This window comes from Populus euphratica, unplaced genomic scaffold, assembly GCF_000495115.2.
Source record: "Populus euphratica unplaced genomic scaffold, PopEup_1.0 scaffold5.1, whole genome shotgun sequence".
Classification (NCBI taxonomy): domain Eukaryota; kingdom Viridiplantae; phylum Streptophyta; class Magnoliopsida; order Malpighiales; family Salicaceae; genus Populus; species Populus euphratica.
The window spans coordinates 4,084,162-4,104,979 of NW_011499848.1; the positions used below are offsets into that span (position 1 = coordinate 4,084,162).

General features: G+C 33.6%; 3 protein-coding genes across 3 annotated transcripts; 2 read left to right on the forward strand and 1 right to left on the reverse strand.

Annotated features, from left to right (window-relative positions):
* The first annotated feature begins 3,301 nt into the window (after positions 1-3,301).
* Positions 3,302-5,792, forward strand: LOC105116753 (cell division topological specificity factor homolog, chloroplastic-like). The gene is made up of 2 exons (XM_011014215.1): positions 3,302-3,558; positions 4,863-5,792. The coding sequence occupies exons 1-2, from the start codon at positions 3,466-3,468 to the stop codon at positions 5,466-5,468; spliced, it is 699 nt and encodes a 232-aa protein (XP_011012517.1). The 5' UTR covers positions 3,302-3,465; the 3' UTR covers positions 5,469-5,792.
* A 716-nt stretch (positions 5,793-6,508) lies between these two features.
* Positions 6,509-14,428, forward strand: LOC105119392 (mitotic checkpoint protein BUB3.3). The gene is made up of 14 exons (XM_011017533.1): positions 6,509-6,628; positions 6,717-6,853; positions 7,273-7,355; positions 7,838-8,089; positions 8,291-8,363; positions 9,245-9,325; positions 9,399-9,480; positions 9,581-9,681; positions 10,071-10,159; positions 11,938-12,161; positions 13,045-13,167; positions 13,274-13,330; positions 13,414-13,488; positions 14,020-14,428. Exons 1-14 carry the CDS (start codon positions 6,524-6,526, stop codon positions 14,119-14,121), a joined length of 1,584 nt encoding a protein of 527 aa, XP_011015835.1. The 5' UTR covers positions 6,509-6,523; the 3' UTR covers positions 14,122-14,428.
* A 338-nt stretch (positions 14,429-14,766) lies between these two features.
* Positions 14,767-20,268, reverse strand: LOC105116803 (Amino acid kinase family protein). Its single transcript, XM_011014288.1, has 12 exons — positions 19,935-20,268; positions 19,345-19,572; positions 18,992-19,089; positions 18,593-18,635; positions 18,003-18,064; positions 17,808-17,864; positions 16,695-16,730; positions 16,537-16,614; positions 16,091-16,157; positions 15,927-15,989; positions 15,350-15,453; positions 14,767-15,205 (listed from the first exon to the last, which is right to left on the reverse strand). Exons 1-12 carry the CDS (start codon positions 19,990-19,992, stop codon positions 15,092-15,094), a joined length of 1,008 nt encoding a protein of 335 aa, XP_011012590.1. The 5' UTR covers positions 19,993-20,268; the 3' UTR covers positions 14,767-15,091.
* Positions 20,269-20,818: the final 550 nt, after the last annotated feature.

The window sequence follows — 20,818 nt, forward strand, 5'->3', positions numbered from 1 at the left end:
AAAGATGTTGTTAGATTTTCAATTGATTAAATAAAAAATAATGAAGTTAAATAAAAAAAAATTAATTTGGGTCAAGCCTAGTTATTATAATAAATATGTAATTTAAATAATAAATTATAAGTTAATCTATGTTACGATCCAAAATTATTTTAAAAAAATAATAGTTAAAAAACAAGGATAAAACTTAAAAATAAATTAGAAGATAGTTACAAATTTTTAATAAAATGGTGAAATTGAAATAAAAAATTTAACAAAAAGATAAAAAAATCAAAATAATAAAGACTAAGTTAAAAAAATACACCATAATTTTAAATAAAATAATAAAAATTTTAAAGAAAAAAATAAAAAAAAAATAAATTGAAAAAAATAACTTGTAATAAATTGTGTGGTTAGATTATAAGATTTAAAATAAATAAAATTTTTATAAAAAATATGAATAATAAAAATAAAAAAATAATAATAATAACTGAAGTTGAATTATTAATAACAAAGAGAATATAAGTCTAATTTTAACAAAAAAAGAGAGAAAAATAAAAAATAATTACCAATAATAAACTATTTCGTTGTCATCAACCTCCATTGTACTAATAAAAATAAAAATAAAAATAGAACATAACGAAGCTGATGGGTAAAAAAAAGCTAGTTTTATTTGGATTATATGTAAAAAAAATGGACAGCACGATAAACAAGCAAAAATTAAAAAATTATGATAACTTCAAATTAAAAAAAGTACGATAACTTAGAACAAAAAAGATGTTAGATTTTCAATTGATTAAATAAAAAATAATAAAGTTAAATAAAAAAATAAAAATAATTAATTTGGTTCAAGCCTAGTTAGTATAATAAATATGTAACTTAAATAATAAATTGTGAGTTAATCTATGTTAGGATCCAAAAATTAAAAAAAAATAACAATTAAAAAATAAGGATAAAAGTTAAAAATAAATTAGAAGATAGTTACAAAATTTTAATAGAATGGTGAAATTAAAATAAAAAATTAACAAAAAGATAAAAAAACTCAAAATAATAAAGATTAAATTAAAAAAATACACCATAATTTTGAATAAAATAATAAAATTAAAAACCAATAAATTTTTTTAAAAATAAAAAAATAAAGATTAAATTGAAAAAAATAACGTGTACAAATTGTGTGGTTGGATTATGAAATTTAAAATAAATAAATTTTTTATAAAAAATATCAATAATAAAAATAATAATAACTGAAATTAAATTATTAACAACAAAAAGAATAAAAGTCTAATTTTAACGAGAAGAGAGAGAAAATAAAAAAAAATATTACCAATAATAAACTATTTCGTTGTCATCAACATCCATTGTACTAATAAAAATAAAAATAGAACACGATGAAGATTTCAATGATATCATAAAAGGATGTTTCTTTTGTCACCAAGAGACACCATAGACTCTCAAAAAATGTACGGACACCCTCCACGCTTTTGAAACTTTTCCCATTTAAAATTTAATTAGCTATCACTGTAAGGTCACATTGCTAGTTGAATTAGTAATAACAAGATAAAAAACACAGAGTGAAAAGGCTTTTGAATGCAAGGTTTGATTTTTTTTATTTAAATGGTGATCTTGTTATTTTACTATAAAAAATTAAAAAAATATAGATATAATTATGTGCTAGTCTTGAAATGATATCATAAAAGGATGTTTCTTTTGTTACCCAGAGACACTGTATACTCTCAAAAAATGTACGGACACCCTCCACGCTTTTGAAACTTTTCCCATTTAAAATTTAATTAGCTATCACTGTAAGGTCACATTGCTAGTTGAATTAGTAATAACAAGATAAAAAAACAGAGTGAAAAGGCTTTTGAATGCAAGGTTTGATTTTTTTTATTTAAATGGTGATCTTGTTATTTTACTATAAAAAATTAAAAAAATATAGATATAATTATGTGCTAGTCTTGAAGCTTTGATTTTGAAGGTAATTTTATTATCTTACCATGTTTTTAAAATTAAAAAAAACACATTTATATCCCAATTAATTATTTAATAACTAACAAGTCATATGAAAATACTAAAATATTTCCGATACTAAAATATTTTTAATTTTTTTGAGAGACCAAAACTGTAAATATATTTTAATGACGAAAAGGCAGCAACAACAACAAGTGAATATAATTTGTGTTTTGTTTTAGCTTTTTTTTTTGTGTATTTTTTTAACTGTTTTATCATAATGGAATGGAAGTTTAGATCACCGTTTGTCACGCTGACCGTCAATATTTTTATGATCATCTGTGTTCAGAATTAATATACTAAAATAGTATAAAAACATAAACAAAATTAATTAAAAAAATCAATATCCAGAGAAACGCATCTCGCTATGCATTTCGCTATATGGTTTTGCATTGGGCCCAGCTGAAACTGAGTTTTGAACCTCAGTTTGTGCCAAGCTGAAAATCATAGCTTCCCCTTTGATAAAAATTACCGCTGCAAACGCATTTCGCTATGCATTTTGCCGTATGGTTGTGTGCCGGAGAGGTGCCGTGTGGAGGCAGGGGGGAGGAATGAAAAGGGAGAGGTGAACGAATGAAGATGCTGTGCACGTTGCTTGCTGGGCTTTGTTTCATTTTTCCAATCGCGATGGATTATATTGACAAGGACGACGGTGGAGTGGATTGCGGACAGGGAGAGGGACGAAACGTTTTGGATTTTTATTTTCTAATTTATAATTTTAACTAACTTTATCTCGTCCTTTTGTATTTAAATAAAAAGAAAAGGTTTGCAATTTATTTTGTCAATGGAAAATGGATGGAATGAGTTAGAAAAAAAAAGGGGTCAAATTTGGTGCGAATGAAAAGTAAACTATAATTTAATTAAACAAGTATTAGTATTATTAGTATTTTTTTAATAACATGTTTTTTATTGTATTTTATTAAATGTATTTTAGAAAACTAATTTATACTTTATAAAATTGATAGATAATAACAATGCGTATATTCTTTCTTACCAAGTTTGTAATTTATACATTTATTATTAGTATTTTTTTTTAACTAGCAACTTAATATTATTTTGCTATATTTTTTATATATTAATAATCATATATTTCTTATAATTTTGAAGCTATGGAGTTACTTTATATTCTTTTTAGTATTATATTATCTACAATGATTTTAAACAAACACTGTTAAACTGCTTTCTATTCACCGATATTTTTCACTATAATTTTAATTCAACCAGCAGCTATTATTTTTTTTAAAAAAAAATTATAATAACAAAAAAGTAGCTTTTGGGTCATCAACAACGAAATAATTGCAAGCCAAACCAAACAAAAACGCCGTCGTTGGAAGAGGCCAAATATCACTCAATGACTGCTTCTGTAGAAGGCAGAGTGAGAATCAGGATTGCCACTCCGCCAGCAGAAAAAGAGCAGTGAGAGTGTACGCGTGTGAGCGCCTGAGCAAGAGAGAGAAAGAGTGGTTGCAACAATTGAAAATGGCGATATCAGGAGATCTGAGGGTCTCGGCAACACTGGCCTCTTACTCTAAACACCCTCCTCGATGTTCTTTGCCTCCCTCAAATTCCAAGGTCTCCACTCCTCTACCCTGTTACCTTGTTAAATTATCTCTATTTTCTTGTGTGTTTTCTGTTGTTCTTCCTATACTATGCCAATTTATTTGTTTGGTTAAGGAATTTGAGAAATACAAAGGGAAATGAAATGAGTTGAATTGGGGTTTTGGGTTATTTTTTACGGAAGACTGGCTTTTTGTTACTAAAACGCGGGCATACAAATGTTATTTTTAATTGGCTATGGATGGTAAGTCATGGGTTATCATTAATTGTTTCATTTGGTGATCTGGGTTCATGGTTATTTGGCCTATAGAGTTCAGTGCATATGAGATCATGTGTCATATCTACATATTATCTGACATGTTTTAAATCTTTATGCAGTGGTTAGCAATAAAGTAGGAGAAAATAATCTTTTACAAAATCGATGGTTAAGAAAGTTGCTTGCCGTAATGTATTTGGCACACTAATGCATTCTGAAACCGGATTGTAGTGAAGTGAAATTGTTGGCACGAGTTCTTATACAGGTTTCATATCCTGGCTTTAGATTTGAATACTCTAAGGTTGAGCATTTCTTGTTTTAAACTTTAAGAAACATTTGTCCAATGCTGTGGATACGTTGAATTGTGTTAACTTTTGATCTTTCCACACGTAATTTCCTGGACTGCAGAATTGAGAGGCATTTAAACTGCAAATTTCTCAGCAATGGGAGTGGCCCGATGTCACAAACTTTTAGAAATAGAGAAAACAATAATAAATTAAACAGGCTTCAAGTGATAAAATTTACTTTGCCTCTATCACAATTATTTTCTGTGTATTTCAATCTCACTCTCTATATATAACTAGATTATGCGGTGTTTTGTGCTTTTAATTTGGTTGATGTGGATGCATGGCAGCAGATGGTGTTGCATGAACACCTTGTTAATAGGAATATGATGAAAGACTTATTGGTTGATTTTGACAAGTTGAGACGCAGCAGTGAGAGAAAAATAAATTTGGAGTGCTAGGTTGTTTAAAGCTGAGGATGTATATACTAATTCTGCATTTACTTGGGAGAAAAACAAAGACTTGGTGCGCGCGCGCGCGCATGTTAACCATGCCACATTCAGTAAAATGAAACAGCATGGATCCAGGATGACCAAATGCTATGCAGATAGTTGTTATGATATTTGTTTGTGGAATCTACTTTAGTTAGCAGAAAATTTTTTGCTCTGTGTTTTCACACCTATGTATTTTTAGCATTGAAATATTTTGGGCAGCAGAATTTGGCATCTGTATTGTTGTATGTCTCACTGCAGTTAGGTCTTTTGTTCTTTAATGTATAGGTTGAGTTCCTTGGTTTCCTCAATGGAGGATGTGGGCCTTCTCGAAACATGCTCAAGTGGCCTGGTGGCGTGTTTGACAGCCGTAAATTGCATGGTCACTTTAAACGATCTGCTGGAATTGCTGAAGAATATCAACTGTCCTCAACTGCTATTGATCAAGAAGCTGAAAGGTTGCTTTTAAGTGCCATAAACATGAGCTTCTTTGAGCGTTTAAACTTGGCTTGGAGGATAATATTCCCTTCACCAACACAAAGAAAGAGCTCAAATGCAAGGATTGCCAAACAGCGTTTGAAGATGATTCTCTTCTCTGACAGATGTGCAGTTAGTGATGAGGCAAAGCGGAAAATTGTGAACAACATTGTGCATGCTTTATCAGAATTTGTGGAGATAGAATCACAGGATAAAGTTCAGCTGAGCGTCACAACTGATACAGATCTTGGGACTGTGTACTCTGTGACGGTGCCTGTACGGCGGGTGAAGCCAGGATATCAGGAAGAAGAGAGTGGATCAATAACAAACATTGAGTACAAAGATACTGGAGAAAATTCTGGTTCTGTTGATGTTCGCTTTGATTTCTACCTCCCAGATGAAAGAACACGGTTCTAAGATTAAGAGGAAAACAAAGGAGGATTTGGCTAGTATCAAACGTTTTTCTTTTTCATATTTGGATCTTTAGCCGCAAAGATAATCTTACTCTGTATATATGAAACTACTTTTGAGTGGTTGAAGATTTTGCTCATTTTGAACTTTCTTCGATTTGGATGTTTGGCTTAATGACACTGGAGCATGTGAATTGGCATCTTAGAATCATTTTAGGTTTACTGTGTGTGCATCTGTACTTGTATGTTTCACTGTCATCAGAAGGTAGCCTGTGGTGTGCTGGTTGGTGATTTGAGCAATGGAAATGATTTGATGACTGTTTGTGATGTTGATTAAATTTCTAGTCCTTTGCCAATGAATCAGTTTACACGACAACACAAACCAACTCGCATATCCCTTCATTATGTTTTTCTTCCATGTAGCTTATTATATCTTTCTAATGTGTTTATGAGATTTGTTGAATTTGAAGTCTCTCTTTGGGTCTGTTTAACTTGAAAATGGTTAGTCGCCATCTGAGATTTAGAGAAATCTCGGGGGATCCCAACGAGATTGTCCAGGCCATTCCACATACTGAAAGATATATTGCTGCCATCTCCTCAGATCCTCATTCCTCAAGGCATGGGAGAGGACAGCTTTTGCTTCAGTTTCACAAAATGTAGGTTGATGGATCGGAAACATTGCAGGTGGCTGGTGTGCTTGTCCATTAAAAGTATGCCCAAATTCCAGTGCCAATCATGCACACGTGTTAGGAAACAAATTATTGTAATTATAACAATTTCAGTTGACATCTGAGACACCAAGAGTAAAAACAAGACAATTCCAGTTGGTTGTGTGTACTTCCCTTGGATAAACATTTTTCTTCTCCTCCACCCCCCCTCCTTACATCTTATGGTCCCCTTTATTAGGAAAATTAACTAATTTAAGACTAAAAGCACAGTTGCTTCTGTTATCTTCAACACATCACAATAAACAACCAGACATAGGTTTCCTTTTCTCCCTCTTGTTTCTTTTGATTTTCGAACACGATCTTTACACACACACACACACACACACACACCCAAATGAACGGCGAGTGTTTAAATTTTGAAAACCCGATCGGAGATGCACTTTCCAGGGTCCAGTTCGCCCCTCAATCCAATAATCTCCTCGTTTCTTCTTGGGATTCCGTCAGCACCTGCTTATTTTATTTATTTATTTATTTATTACTCCCCTTCAAAATTGCTTCATTTATGTATATGTGATTTAATTGTGCAGAAACTTCGATTATACGATGTGGATAGCTCTCTGCTCAGATTAGAAGCTCCTGCTCCCTCACAAGCTGCGCTTCTCGATTGTTGTTTCCAGACTGAGTCTGTGGCTTTTACAGCTGCCTCTGACGGTTCCATTATAAGGTTTGTTGTTGTTAAAACAACTTGAACTCTAAAAGTAAAACCCAGCTTCAGTTTCGTTGTATTTCCTACATTTTTATCTTTCTTTATTCTAATGTGGATCAATTTGTGTCACTATTAACTCCGACTGAATAATTGCTTCCAATACAATGATCATAACTTGCTTAGCATTTCAGTAGCCTACGTTTTTTAAAGGTTTTTTTAAACTTTTGGTACACATTACTGGCGTTTTTTCGTGTAGTGATTTTGGTTATTTTTGCAATTGGGCTAATTTGCTTGATTATGCTTTTGATTACCATGGTTTTATTAGAGAGAAAATCTTTGGACTGTAAACGTGGTTTTACTTATTTTTATAGTTTGATGTGGTATGCCATGGTTTTCATGCATTATATCTTGACTCTTTTCGGGACAAATTTTTCTAGGTATGACTTGCATTCAGGAACTAATGATGCTATTGGAAATCATCAGGATATAGCAGCATGTGTGGGATATTCTATTGAAACATGTAAGTTACCTGTACCATGCTCACACGAATTTAACTTTGAATATGACACATATTGCTTTCTTTTTTGGTAATTTTCTGCAAGATGACGAGATATGCGCCCTCAACCTAACATTATATTTTTTTCATTGGAGATCTTTATATTTCTACAGAGCACTATTAAATCCCGTCAACTGTTTGCGGAATATGATCAGTCATATATCTAGTTAGCATGTTGGAACTATACACAAATAGGGTGAATATCAAAGAAAACCTAGCCGAAGCAACCAAAAATAAGACCTTTGCATGCATTTTCGTTGGGGATTTTACCATCCATCCACCTTGTAGAATCTAGAGATCTTGCATTCCATCCTTTTGATTTCTTTTTAAAGGTTAGGGTTTCTGTTCTTTGCATCATAATTTGTAACATTATGATATGTATGATTGGCAATGCAACATATATGGTTGTAGAAGATGGGCGTTAAGTTTCTATTCGACTGTTATAGGTCAAGTGATTTCAGCTGGTTTGGACAAGAAGGTAATGTCTTGGGATGTCCGCTTGGCAAATCCTCTTACACTCTTCAGACATCTAGATGCAGAAATTGAGTCCATCTCTGTCTCTGGGTTTGATTTGATGGTAGCTGTTGGAGCAGCGGTAAATATATATGACTTGCGGAACTTTGAAAGAGCAGTTGATTTAAAAGAATCATCTATGGATGTAGGGATAAGATGTGTTGCTTCAACTTCATATACCAGAGGTACTAAGATACTGGTAGTGTGTGGTTAATCGTAATATATATATATATATACATATATATATACATATATATATACATTGCGCATAGTAAGAAGGCTTAAATCATCCCATAACCATTATAAAAGGCATTATATTCCCTTTTTTTCCTTCTCTTCCCCTCTCCCTCTCAATCTTTTGAAATAGGATTTTTTTTTTCTTGCAGGATATGCAATTGGATCAATAGATGGACGGGTAGCTGTAGAGATCTCAAATCCAATAAATTTAAATTCCATCAGGTCAGTCTTTTGCTTATATTTCTTCAAGCATGCTTCATTTGTTGAAGATCTCAAATTTCTAGTGCATTTCCAATTATTGTTAATCTTTGGATTCTTTGTTTTGCTAGAGATATTTGTGTTTTTTTCCGCCCCACTGCTAAAGTTATTCACAGTGCAGATCCCCAGAATGTCACACTTTCCTTTTACTTTTAACCAAGACTGAACTTAATGCCATTCCACATTCTTATCATCCTATCCCAAGGTCAAGGACAATTCTGCAAACGTGACAAGAGTTCTATAATACATGAGGCATCCTAGAGATCATAGGATATTTCCAACTATATTACTAAGCTAGACCTTGACAAGCAGAATGGAATTGCATCCTATTGGTTATTGAGTTCTAAATCTTTTAGAGCAAAGAGACTTAGCCCTTATTTTTCTTTTGTTTTTTCACATACATGTGCACTAGACTAGATATACTTCTATGGTTTCACTGCTCCTCTTAAGAAGTTGGATTTAAGTTACTGATGTTGAGATTCTAATCCTTCATCATCGAATACATTTTTAATGCAAGTAGTATATAGTTTCTCCTATTAGTGATGATATCAACTGCAAGTTCCATAATTTGTTCTCAAAGTTGCAATCTTGCTTTTAGTGCCCTGGATATTTCAATTTGATCATTGTGATACGTGTTTGCCCTCATGCTGCAGAACAAAGTATTTGAGCTGGTATTCATCATATATATATAAAGTATTTGAGCTGGTATTCATCATATAGATATGTGTGTGTGTGTGTGTGTTTGGTGTGTTCCTTTCTATGTTTTCTGAGTGTCGCATATTTGAGATGTTGATGTGGACAATTTTCTAATAATTTTGCCTTGTGCATTTCAAAATGAACTGCAGATACACTTTTCGGTGTCACCCTAAGACGAAGGATGGAAAAGCACATCTAGTATCTGTTAATGACATAGCATTCAATCCACTGTAAGTACAATCAAGTCAAATGTTTGCCGTTGTGTACCTCTGAAACTAAAACTGATGAATGTTTCTGATTTAGCATCAGTGGTACTTTTGTCACTGGTGATAATGAAGGCTATGTTACTGCATGGGATGCTCAAAGTAAAAGAAAATTACATGAGGTATATTCCATCTGATCAGAGTATAATAGTTAGCTGCACAATGATTTCTTTTTGAATCATACTTCTTTTAAAAGTGGTTAATTTCTCGTCTTGTTTTTAGTTTCCTAGATATCCAAACAGTGTGGCATCCTTATCATACAACCATGTGGGGCAACTTTTGGCTGTTGCATCAAGCTACACATACCAAGAAGCTAATGAAACGTATGCCACTCCTGTAGCCAACTGCTTTGTGATTTTGTTTTACTATACTCTTCTAAAATATTAATGCTAGAAATCGTGATCGTGTTTCTTTCATACCTATTATGCTTGGGTTACTTTGTTTTCATGGTTGTCATATGGTTTCCAAAACATCTTGATGCATCTATTCACAATCTCACAATCTCCTCTTTTTAATCTAGTTTTTTAATTATGAATATTTTTGTCTTTTCTTCTCATATCTACTCCACTTTATCCGCGTTGCATGATCCAAGGAGACCTGACCACAACAACGATGTTCTTGTATTTGATCGTGGCATGGCATTACCACATACGTGTTTATTGATCAAATTGCTTGACCATGCATATTTATCACTGTGACTTTTCCATGACAGGGAGGTGCCCCCCCAAATATTTATTCAGAAAATGGATGGCAGCGACATTGGATATTCTCCTGAAGTTTCAAGAGATTCAAGTAGGAAATGAGCTTTCGTATGCTTGGTAAAGAAGGTGATAAATCCAATTTAGAAATAAACCCGCTTTGCAATTTTTATCGTAGTTGCTTATAACAGTGACACTAGATGGCATGTTGGTGCCCACATATTAATAAAGGAAGTCAATTCCCTTTGTTTTTTGTGAATTACTTTAGCCCTTTCGTTCTCAAGAGCTTGTTCCAACCTGCAAAATGTGGAGGATAAAGTGCATAATCATTTCATTTACGATTGCTGGCTGTGGTCATTTACCTTATCCCATCATTTATTTGTATTTCAGATTGTTCAAAACGGCCAAACCATCTTCACACCGTGGCGTCCATATTTTTATGCCCTGACATAGGGCACCGCATTCTTGAGCAAGTGTAGCGGATTTATCTCCTTGGCTTCTTTACTGAGGGTTTATTAATTCTCCTTGCATAGAAATCCAAAGTTAATCATTGTGTAATGCTTGTAACATTAAAATGTAGAGCTGATGATTTGTGACTGGGACAGAAGAGTGATTTGTGACTGCAAAATGATTGAGTTTAGAATTTAGCAACAGCGGGTGCTTTTGTATTTCACTATGTAAAAAATGTAAAAATTCTTTATTGCTTTTTAAAATGTTTTTCTTATCAAAATATATTAAAATTATATTTTTTATTTTTAAAAAATTGTTTTTAAAATCAGTATAATGCATTAACGATCTAAAACATATAAAAAAATTATTTTTAATAAAAAAATTGAATTTTTTAGAACAAACAGCTGAAATTATGGGTACGAACTTATAAGATTTTTTTAGACTCTTCATTTTTTTTCTACTTGTTTTTAGTGCTGTTTATTTAAACGATTGTGGCTATGTTTTAAATAAAACACAGTTTCTGCATGTTTGGTTATAAATAAACAGGTTTTATTATTCATGGATCAACTTTGTACTGCTTTTGTTTCAATTATGTTACAATATAGTAAACAATGATGCACCTAGAAACATTGTTTTTGTGCTTTATTTATATCAATTAATTAACATGAACAGTTTAACATACATTATTTATATAATAAAATAATATAATAAATAGTGTAGCGCACCTAGAAACGTTGTTTTTGTGCACTATTTATATTAATTAATTAGCATGAATAGTTTATCATTATTCATATGAATATGAATAGTGTAACATACCTGAACCTCTTGAAAGTTGAAACATTATAAATAAGATAAAAATATTTAAATTAACAAGGTAAGGTAATTATAAATTTGTCAATTAAAATGTTATTATTTTTTTATAAAAAAATATGCGTACATGCATTGCCGTGTGGTAATTTAATCATACCGGGCTGGTAATCTCCGTTTAGAATAAAAAAAACTTTGAAAATTATATTTTGATGAATTTAGCGAACTTAAAAATTAAGTTGTATGATGCGGACTAGTGTCCGTACAAAAAAATTTACCACTTTTTAAATCAAATCACATAATAATAATATAAAAAATAAATGCATTGAAGTAAAAAATTATAAGAAATTTGAATTTTAAAAACTTTTCTATAATCAAACAAATCTCAGTAACAATAACAAATGCAAAAACCTCAACCCATCCCAAACAGTATTACCCCAAGCATACCGTACTAACTGTCAATCACTTAAATCCAATGGTTCAAAATATCCCATTTTTAACCGCTAATCCCTTGAATCAACGGTACAAACTTGCCCAAAATCACTGCTATCATGGAAAAAAAATCACAACTTTAGAAACCCTAAAGACCTTCCACTTATCTAAAAATGCATCCCCTATAAATAGTACAAATTGATAAATCAGTTGCTCTTCACACTATCTCCCTATCCTTTCTCTATCGGTATTTTGTTTGTTTTGTGATAGCAACTCTCTTATCAATCGCGGCCATGTCTGACGAGGAGCAGCACTTCGAGTCAAAAGCTGATGCGGGAGCTTCGAAAACTTACCCTCAACAAGCTGGTACCATTCGCAAGAACGGTTACATTGTCATCAAGAATCGCCCTTGCAAGGTTTAGTTTCCTCATATATCTCATTTTTTTCTCTCTTATTTTGGATCTCTTTTTTTTAGCTTTTTATTCTAGATCTGTATGTATTCCTTTTGTTTTGTGTAATTCTGTTTCAGATTTATACTTTTTTTTTTGTTTAATTCTGTTTCAGATTTATGCACGCCTTCTATATGAATGGTGGTTGGGAATGGATTATGTATTTTTCTTGTGTTATGATTTATTTTTTGTTTAGTTCTGTTTCAGATTTGTGCATGTCTTTTATATGAATGCTGGATCGGAATGGATTTTTTTTGTGCGTGTTGTTTTGATTTGGATTCTCTTCGATAGTGTTTTTAATGGTTTGGAGCCTTATCGTCGGTTATGTTCTGTGTTGGAAGCAGCAGTGAACTTTACAAACGAATGTGGAAATAAATAAATCATTTAGATCTGATAATAAACTGTTAAGAAATTTGAAGTTTTTTTGTCGAATAATAACTTGGGTAAATTAAATTCACAGGCAGAAACCCAACTGCTGGTGTTAGTTTTGTAAGGGAAGAAAAAATACATAAAACCAACAACATGATCGAACTTTAATTTGGGTTTGATAGAATAAAGTATTCGAGGAACCTAGGATTTTAGGATGGCTGAATATAAATACGAGTTCAGTGGAATCTGCTCGTAGGCTATAGAAAATAGAAATTATTTTGTCTGCTATATTTGGATATTTTGCCATGGAACGTGTTGCATTTTTTGCTAATTATTTTGAAATCTGAGGGGCTGTTTGTCGTATGTAATTCATTATATCATATTTTCTTAACCATTCTATTGGTTCTTTAGAGATGCCATTGTCCTTTTCCTTTTCATTAACAATTCTTAACGAGGACATGCTTTTAATTTTCTTTCACAGGTTGTGGAGGTTTCTACCTCTAAAACTGGCAAGCACGGCCATGCCAAATGTCACTTTGTTGCAATTGATATCTTCAATGGAAAAAAGCTTGAAGATATTGTTCCTTCTTCCCACAACTGTGATGTATGCAATTTTTTATTTTTTTTGTATAGTTTGTTTTACATGATTTTTCAGTAAGTTTCACTGAAACTTGTTCATGATCTGAATCTTTCTTTCCATTGCATTGCAGGTTCCCCATGTCACCCGTACTGACTATCAGCTGATCGATATCTCAGAGGATGGATTTGTATGTTTTGCGGTCTCTTTTAAGTGTATGATGTTTTTTGTAGGCTAGTTGAACTTGGGTCTAATCTGCATTTAAAATTTCAGGTGAGCTTGCTGACTGAGAATGGCAATACCAAGGATGACCTGAGGCTCCCAACTGATGAGAGTCTCCTCACTCAGGTTAGTGGGCATTTTGTTTGTCCCTTACGAATTCAGTTAGGCATTAAGGTTGTGCTGCCTCCCAGGATTCCAGCTGTTCTTTGCCCTCTAAATGTTTTATTTTCAAAAAAAAATTATGATTGCCCAATCTGCATGTATATTTTGTGCTCTGTAACTGTTTTGGTATGCAGCAAAAGTGTTGTGCTGGCCATACAGGGGTGTTTGGGAGAGTGATAGTTAATTTTCAAAGTGTTTTTTTATCTGAAATGTATTAAAATTAAAAAACAATTATTTTTTAAAAATTATTTTATGATATTAACACATCAAAACAATCCAAAAATATATATAAAAAATAATTTTAAACAAAAGAAACTAAGCCAACCCCATGTGGAACGCAATGCCAAACTGCGGCCCATAATTCTGCATATGTGCTTCAGTTTCTGTGCTGTTGTTTTCCATCCAATTGAAATATCTCCTGTTTCAAGTGAAGCTAGTTTGGATAATTTGTGAACTACTGAATCTAGATAATGATGTTTTCTCCTTGCAATGCAGATCAAGGATGGATTTGGCGAGGGGAAAGATCTTGTTGTGACTGTGATGTCCTCCATGGGAGAGGAGCAGATCTGCGCCCTCAAGGACGTTGGCCCGAAGTAAATTGTACCCTGCTTCGTGCTGGGCCTGCCCAAGGTTGACTGGCTGATATTTGTAGTTTAGCAAGTGGTTCTATGTGGGTTTGAGAATTGGTCCCGTTTCAGGAACATTCCGTACTAGATGCGGCCTTCCCTTAAATGAAGACTTGCCATTATTTGAGTGGCGTTTTATCCGTGATGATATTTTTGCGGTTCATGGTGTGGGGAAGTTTATTTTGCCAGTAAGACTGCATACACTTCTTGGCACCTGTGGTGGTTTCAAACAATTACAGTTTTTATTTCCTTACAGATTCCGGTTCTTTTCCGTGGCGTCCTGGTGATGCATGCGTTACCTTCTATATTTCTGTTGGGTTTTTTTTCTCTGGCGAGTAAAATTTTAAGTTTTTTGCCTCTTTGATTAAGAGGCGAAGGCACCTATTGCAAGAGATCTGTCTTGAAAACTTGGTTTCATTTGCTAATCCTAATTTGAGAGGGTGGTTGCACAATCCTCTACTACGTTGTGAGGTACTTGCTGCTCTAATGTACCCAGAGAGAATCCCAGCCATTTTCCTGGTTCCAAGCTGCTCGTCATCGAGGAAGGACTCTCACTAATGGGATCACAACTTTATACGACAGTAAACTAACAAGCTATTTTGCAAAGGGAATGCCGTTTTCTGGAAGGTTCATGCATTTGTTACGTTTCCCGGCATTGTCAAAAGTGGAAATCCAAAGTGGCATGCAAATTGCTACAATCAATTGAATTCTTAAGAGATGTGGATGAGCTCTCGTGGAGGATTCAACAATTGAGTATCACTGGTTGCCTGGTTGGTAATCCTGATGAGATATGACCAGGGCAAGTTACTCAAATAATTACCCGATAAATTTCAAGGAATCCTGTTCAGCCAGGGTGGTCCTAAAAGTGAAATCTTTCTAACATTTTGTGAGACATGTCTTTTTGGTTAAGCTTCAGTGCCTCTGACCAAAATCTCCAACATTCAGCAGTTACTATTTCCTTCACCAACAAACCGAATGACGGTCCCAAGCCAATCTTCAGGAAGAGCGCCTCTCACCTTTCCACTTAAAGCCCTCGAAGAATGGGTTGTTGCTGCCTGTGTTTAACCATATATATGACAAAAGGATAAAGAAAAAAATGTTGCTGCCTGTGTTTAACCATATATATGACAAAAGGATAAAGAAAAAAAAAAACAATGACAACATATAAAGCAAAGACCAGGCTGAAAGCTATCAATCACCTTCACAATGTAGACATCAATTCCAAGTTTTGCAATCAATGCAGCTTCTGATATCTTGGTCGCCATTCCACCAGTCGTATCATGGGCTGCAACGGTTGTTTCAACTGCAGGCAAGGAATAAAAAAGTATGTTGATCTCACAGCAAAGGACTTATAATCCCCTTTTGGAATATCACTTTGCGAGTACTCTAATCAAGGTGAATAAAAATCATATTTTCCACTAGCATCAATAAGCCAGGAAAACCACCAGGCACTTGTCCTGAGATTTGAATCTCTTATCACTAATTATATATTACCGGTGTAAACAATATCTGCGGGGATGCCATATAGTTTTTTAATTTCTATTGCACAAGCAGTTTTCATCTTCTAGAGAAATGTCATACTGCAGATGAAAGTACAGATTTAAGGTCATTTTTGTGAAAAACTAATTTTCATACACGCACATAAGAGGGCATTGTTTTACTACTGCTTAGCAACGCCTATTTCAAGTGCTATGAACTCACCATGCATATTAATACAGGACATCCAACTCACATATAGCAATTTGCAACATCAAATGCTGAAATAACCACACAAACCTTGTGTTTTCATGTCCTCAAGTGTTGGTTTCACAACAGACCAGCTCCCATCTACACTCACAGCTGTGTTTTAGAAATTGGTTATGTCCTTCCAGTGTGACATATCAAACTAATTTTGGAGACTATCATCCATTGAAAAGATAGAGTTTGTTATGAGTACTCACCGATCTCCCTCAAGAGGACTGCATTAGGTTCTGAAGGAGGACGATCATACACACCCAAAACATCTGTCTGTAGTCCAAAATAATTGGATAACAAGAAGAGAATTGCACTTTTTATTACAAAATATGCAGGTTAATGCCATGGTGACTGGCCTAGCTACCAAAAAGAGAGATCATCTAAGATAGTCAATTCCAGGAACTAAATGATGAACTTCATCATAAATGCAACATCAAACTGACAAGAATTTGAGCCTACTTCAAAACTCATCATTTGCACAGTTTATATGGAGAAATGAATAAAAGCTAGGAGTAGAATTAATAAAGTGGACCATCTTTGAGCTATCTGATTCTGGTTGCGCAGAGAGAAACAAAAGGTGATTTGACAATGAACCACAAAGCTCTGTCCAAGAAATGCAATAATATGAGATAACGTCACGGAAAAAGGATACCAGGAAAACAACATATTCAGGTTTCAAATAGGCTGCAAGATGACGTATAATAACATCACCACTCAATATGGTGCATCCCTGATTAAATAAGCAAATAAAAAAATGTCAGTTTCAATTGAAAAACCAGGAGAGTATATCAACCCTTAGAGGGACCAAACCTGCAAATCATCAAGTACAGCATCTCCATGTAAGACCTATAAAGCAAAACGAGAACTATGATAGTACAGCATGTTGAAAAAACCCAGCCAACAAAGAACATGAAGAGAAAGAAAAATGATCACTCCTCCTTCAAGCATTAGTAAACACCAATACAATGGGTTCACACTAGAAATATGTCCTGGTGGTTTATGCCGACTAACAAAGTGAGAAATCCATCATCACCTCCAATAACACATATACAAATAAGCTGATATGTGTTGCTGGAGGTCTAAGAGAGAATTTTTCATCTCCAAAACTTTCACCTTTTTCTTTCTTTCTTTTCTCTTTCTCCATCTATTTTTTTGCTGCTTTGCAACTTAAATTTCTCCTCTGCCATTTATTCAAATTTTATAGTACAAAAAGACCTTAAAACCTCTAAAAGTCTAGCATGACTGGCGTTTATGCGTTGATGAATTGAGATAGGATTTCGAAGTACAAATGTGTGTCCTTTCATTTGTAATTTCAGAAACTTATATGATGATTGAGCAATCCTTAAATTATGGCAGCCAAATTTCTATAAATTAAGTTTTTAGCAACTTATCGATTTTACAGCTTCTCCACAATCCAAACACTGAGCTTTTCTATATTGTTGGTTGCTAAATATAATCCTGTGAGTGTTATATGCTACACTTTTAGACTCAAGAATTCAATTGTTTGCTTGCAAAAACATCATGACCAGATAAATAACAATTCCTGTTTTTGAGATTTCAGAATCCTTGGTTAGTCATTTCCATCCATTTGCAAAGTCAACAAGTTTATACGATATGTTTGTCACTCATTGAAGATCAGGATCTTCATGTATTTCCTCATATCTGGGTACTGCATTCCAAGCAATTTCATCTGCTGCAATTTTACTGCTGACATACAAGTTCAGTTTCATTTGACAAGCAAAACAGCAGAAAAAGAGATAAGAACTGGTATGTTTTGATCAATTTGACCTCCACTAGTTTGGGATTGAGGCGTACAATTATACATACTATTCTTGTTCCTTAAATAGTAAAGTTAATAGAAAACAATGATTCATAAGATTTCAATTCACAAAAAAAAAGTAAAGAGGAAGAAATCTATCTTACAGGTATGAATCCGGAGTTGATTGCCTGAGCTACCATTGATAAATCAGCAGATGCCATCTGTGGAAACAAATTAGAGACCAGAATTAGAAGAGATCATACAGAATTCTCCATCATCAATATTGAAGATAATCACGGAAAGTCCCATATTTGAGCCATATTAGTAAATAAATACACTCATTTCTCAATGCCTCTAACATTTCTTTCAGAAGTTGTCCATCCACATGAAAATGGAGACATTCCAATGGAAGGAATGCCCTCTGCCATAAAAAAAAAAAACCTTTGTTAGAGTCATATGCTATATTCCCAGAAACACAATGCAGAAATAGCTGCCAATGAGAAAATAGAAAGAATTTTCATGGACAAATTTTTTACAAAGTAATATCCTATTTTGCAAGAGGAAGTACCATTTTCAATGTTCAAATTTCAAATTTTAAATGTTAGAGGAAGTACCAAATTTCAAAAGATGTTAGAGAAAAAGGCATCAAAGAAAATATGAAAACCAAGCTTAAGAAATGATAAAATTCTCCAGCACTATCTTCATTTTTGAAATTGAAATCTGTTTTCGCATGAAATTTTCAGTGATTAGAACTATTCTACAGAATACAGAAGCTGTGTAATTTCAACGACTATTAGTTGAAATTTACAGCATTTTAGCACCAGGTTCTTGAAAACTCAGATTAATACTAGTTATAGCATTTTTTTTCACTTGTTCCGTTGAGGTAGGTTGAAGACTTATAGAGCAGGGGCTAACAAATTATTTTCAGATCAGTTGCCTAGATCAATACCTCTGGCTAGTGCTCGAACAATTTCAAGATTAAGAGTCGTAACCTGTAATAAAAAGAAATTACCAAGAAAAATGATAAATACGGGAGCAGGCAACGAGTCTGTGCAAGAGTAATGACACAAGTTTAGAAAAAATCATGTTGCAAAAATTACATAAAACTTCATCGATATGAAAGAATATCCTGCAGTCCAACAAATAATGGAAGGAACAAACAAGTTTGAAAAGCATATCGAGCATTTTCTGTTGGTATTTCTCTTCAATGCCATACTTGTTTCCCATTCTATTCAACCTTACATGCTATTTGTGCATCCAGCCACCCAGCACTATAAGTTTATATAAAGGTTTGACACTCCCTGATTTGACATAAGATAAAGTGGGAAAGGCACAATATGAATCTTACGGAAATGCGTGTGGCAACAAAACCAGCCTTGACAAGTGGTTTGTTCAATCCTCCTTTATGAACCCCTGATTTGCTTGCCTGAAAGTGCCCAAAGGAACCTGAAGGCAAAAACAATAAATCAGCATCGCAAATCTTTACCAAAAGAGGACTGTGGACATCACTTTGAAGATCAACTCCTACATATCTGGAAGGGGTCAATCACTCAGCTCTCCTTTCTAAATCCAATATAAATCCAAGGTCAATGCGCTCCACAATTTTTGTTGTTAATTCATGCAAATGCATAGCCGAACAAACAATCTTCACTCATGCTCAATGTCCTTCATGCTGATTCAAGAAATAGCTATGAAAATAACCTGCTCCATGAACAACAACAAAACTGCTAGAATCCAAGTTTTGGTCCTCAAAATCGTCAGCATCACAAGAAATTCCTGATTTTCCAGGTCTCTTGCTCCAATCCATCCCAAGAACCTTTCGTGAGCTAGACCCAGTAATCATGGCTTCCCTCAGCTGCGAGGAAACAATCTCAACATTTTCTTCATTTATTTTCTCTAAATCGTTCTTGCAAGTAATTGCCGCGCCTCCTGAGACAAAAAAACTGTCACATAATCAACACACTGTAGAGAATCACACATGAAATCGAATCTTTTTCTTCATTCCTTCATTTTCTTGTCACGGATATATATTAAGAATACCGGTGCTGGCTTTGTGGGATATTAGATGCAATTTACAAACTTAATCACTTGCGTACTGAAAAGAAAAATCACAGCCCAGTTTCGAATCGAGATCAAATATATCCTCAAGAAAGCAAGCAACAATAAAAACTGAAAAAGTAGTGACTTTACACCAATAAAGATCAATCAAACCAAAAAATGTGAATAGAAACAATTTGTCAGGCATAAAGCAGTAATATTTGAAAGGGTACAAGAAAAAGAGACAAACAGACCAAGTTTAACGATGCAGCGGATTGGTTTGGTTGCACTGAGGGTTGACGTGTCCTCCATCTGTTGGCTTCTCTTCTGATGTTTTTCTGCTCCTGTTGGTTGCAAATCTCTGTTGATTGTTGGGGTTTGAGGCACTGCCTGTCAACACAATATTCAACAACAGTGTACTGTGACTCGAATGTTCGACTCTGGTTTAACTTAGAATCGGCTGAGTGTGAGTCGTTAGCACTCGGCTTTGTTTGGATTAAAGTTTGTTCTCCGGTTCTCCAACCATAACAATAATCATTTTGTTTATCACACTGTTATTACCAAATTTTTCTTTTTCTTTCTTTTTTTTTTTCTGTCCACTTCAACCAGAGGTTATGATCTTACAACTGGATTCGATTGTTCTAGAAAGAAATGCAGCTGAATTTAACCTTATATTGTAATTTTCCTCCCTTCTTGGGATGCAAAATAAATGTGTGTATAATCTCCTTGATTTATCAACCTATTAAAACAAATAGTTTATATGCATATAAAAAAATTATATTGCAGGAGGTTTTTATTCTGGAATTTCAATTTTTATGACATTAACTCGTGCCTCTTATTGACATGGAAAAACTCAGGCATGGTGCGAATTCATTTTGTGTTTTTTTTTTAATCATATCTTCTTATGATTTTAATTTTTCTTCCGGATTTTTTAACTATACAATAAAGCATGACTTCTTTATATAATTCCCATTTAATATATACATGATACGCCACATATCAATTGAACTTCTGTGTTAATATATTGGATTGTGGGTTGGAGCCACACTGCTGGTTTTATAAAAAAAAAAAAAATTAATGCAAGGTAAATATTTAGACATGATTAGTATTTTTTTACAGGAAAGATAAATTGTGTGGA

Bases quoted from the DNA above. Each gene is read 5' to 3' on its own strand.
- LOC105116753 (XM_011014215.1), top strand. From the start codon at position 3,466: ATGGCGATATCAGGAGATCTGAGGGTCTCGGCAACACTGGCCTCTTAC. The intron at 3,559-4,862 runs GTCTCCACTCCT...TTTAATGTATAG, and splicing joins TGCCTCCCTCAAATTCCAAG to GTTGAGTTCCTTGGTTTCCT.
- LOC105119392 (XM_011017533.1), top strand. From the start codon at position 6,524: ATGAACGGCGAGTGTTTAAATTTTGAAAACCCGATCGGAGATGCACTT. The intron at 10,160-11,937 runs GAGCTTTCGTAT...CCCTATAAATAG, and splicing joins AAGAGATTCAAGTAGGAAAT to TACAAATTGATAAATCAGTT. The intron at 13,331-13,413 runs GTATGTTTTGCG...TTAAAATTTCAG, and splicing joins ATATCTCAGAGGATGGATTT to GTGAGCTTGCTGACTGAGAA.
- LOC105116803 (XM_011014288.1), bottom strand. From the start codon at position 19,992: ATGGAGGACACGTCAACCCTCAGTGCAACCAAACCAATCCGCTGCATC. The intron at 18,636-18,991 runs GTAAGATTCATA...TTTTTATTACAG, and splicing joins TTGTTGCCACACGCATTTCC to GTTACGACTCTTAATCTTGA. The intron at 16,158-16,536 runs GTATCCTTTTTC...TTTGGACTACAG, and splicing joins CTGAATATGTTGTTTTCCTG to ACAGATGTTTTGGGTGTGTA.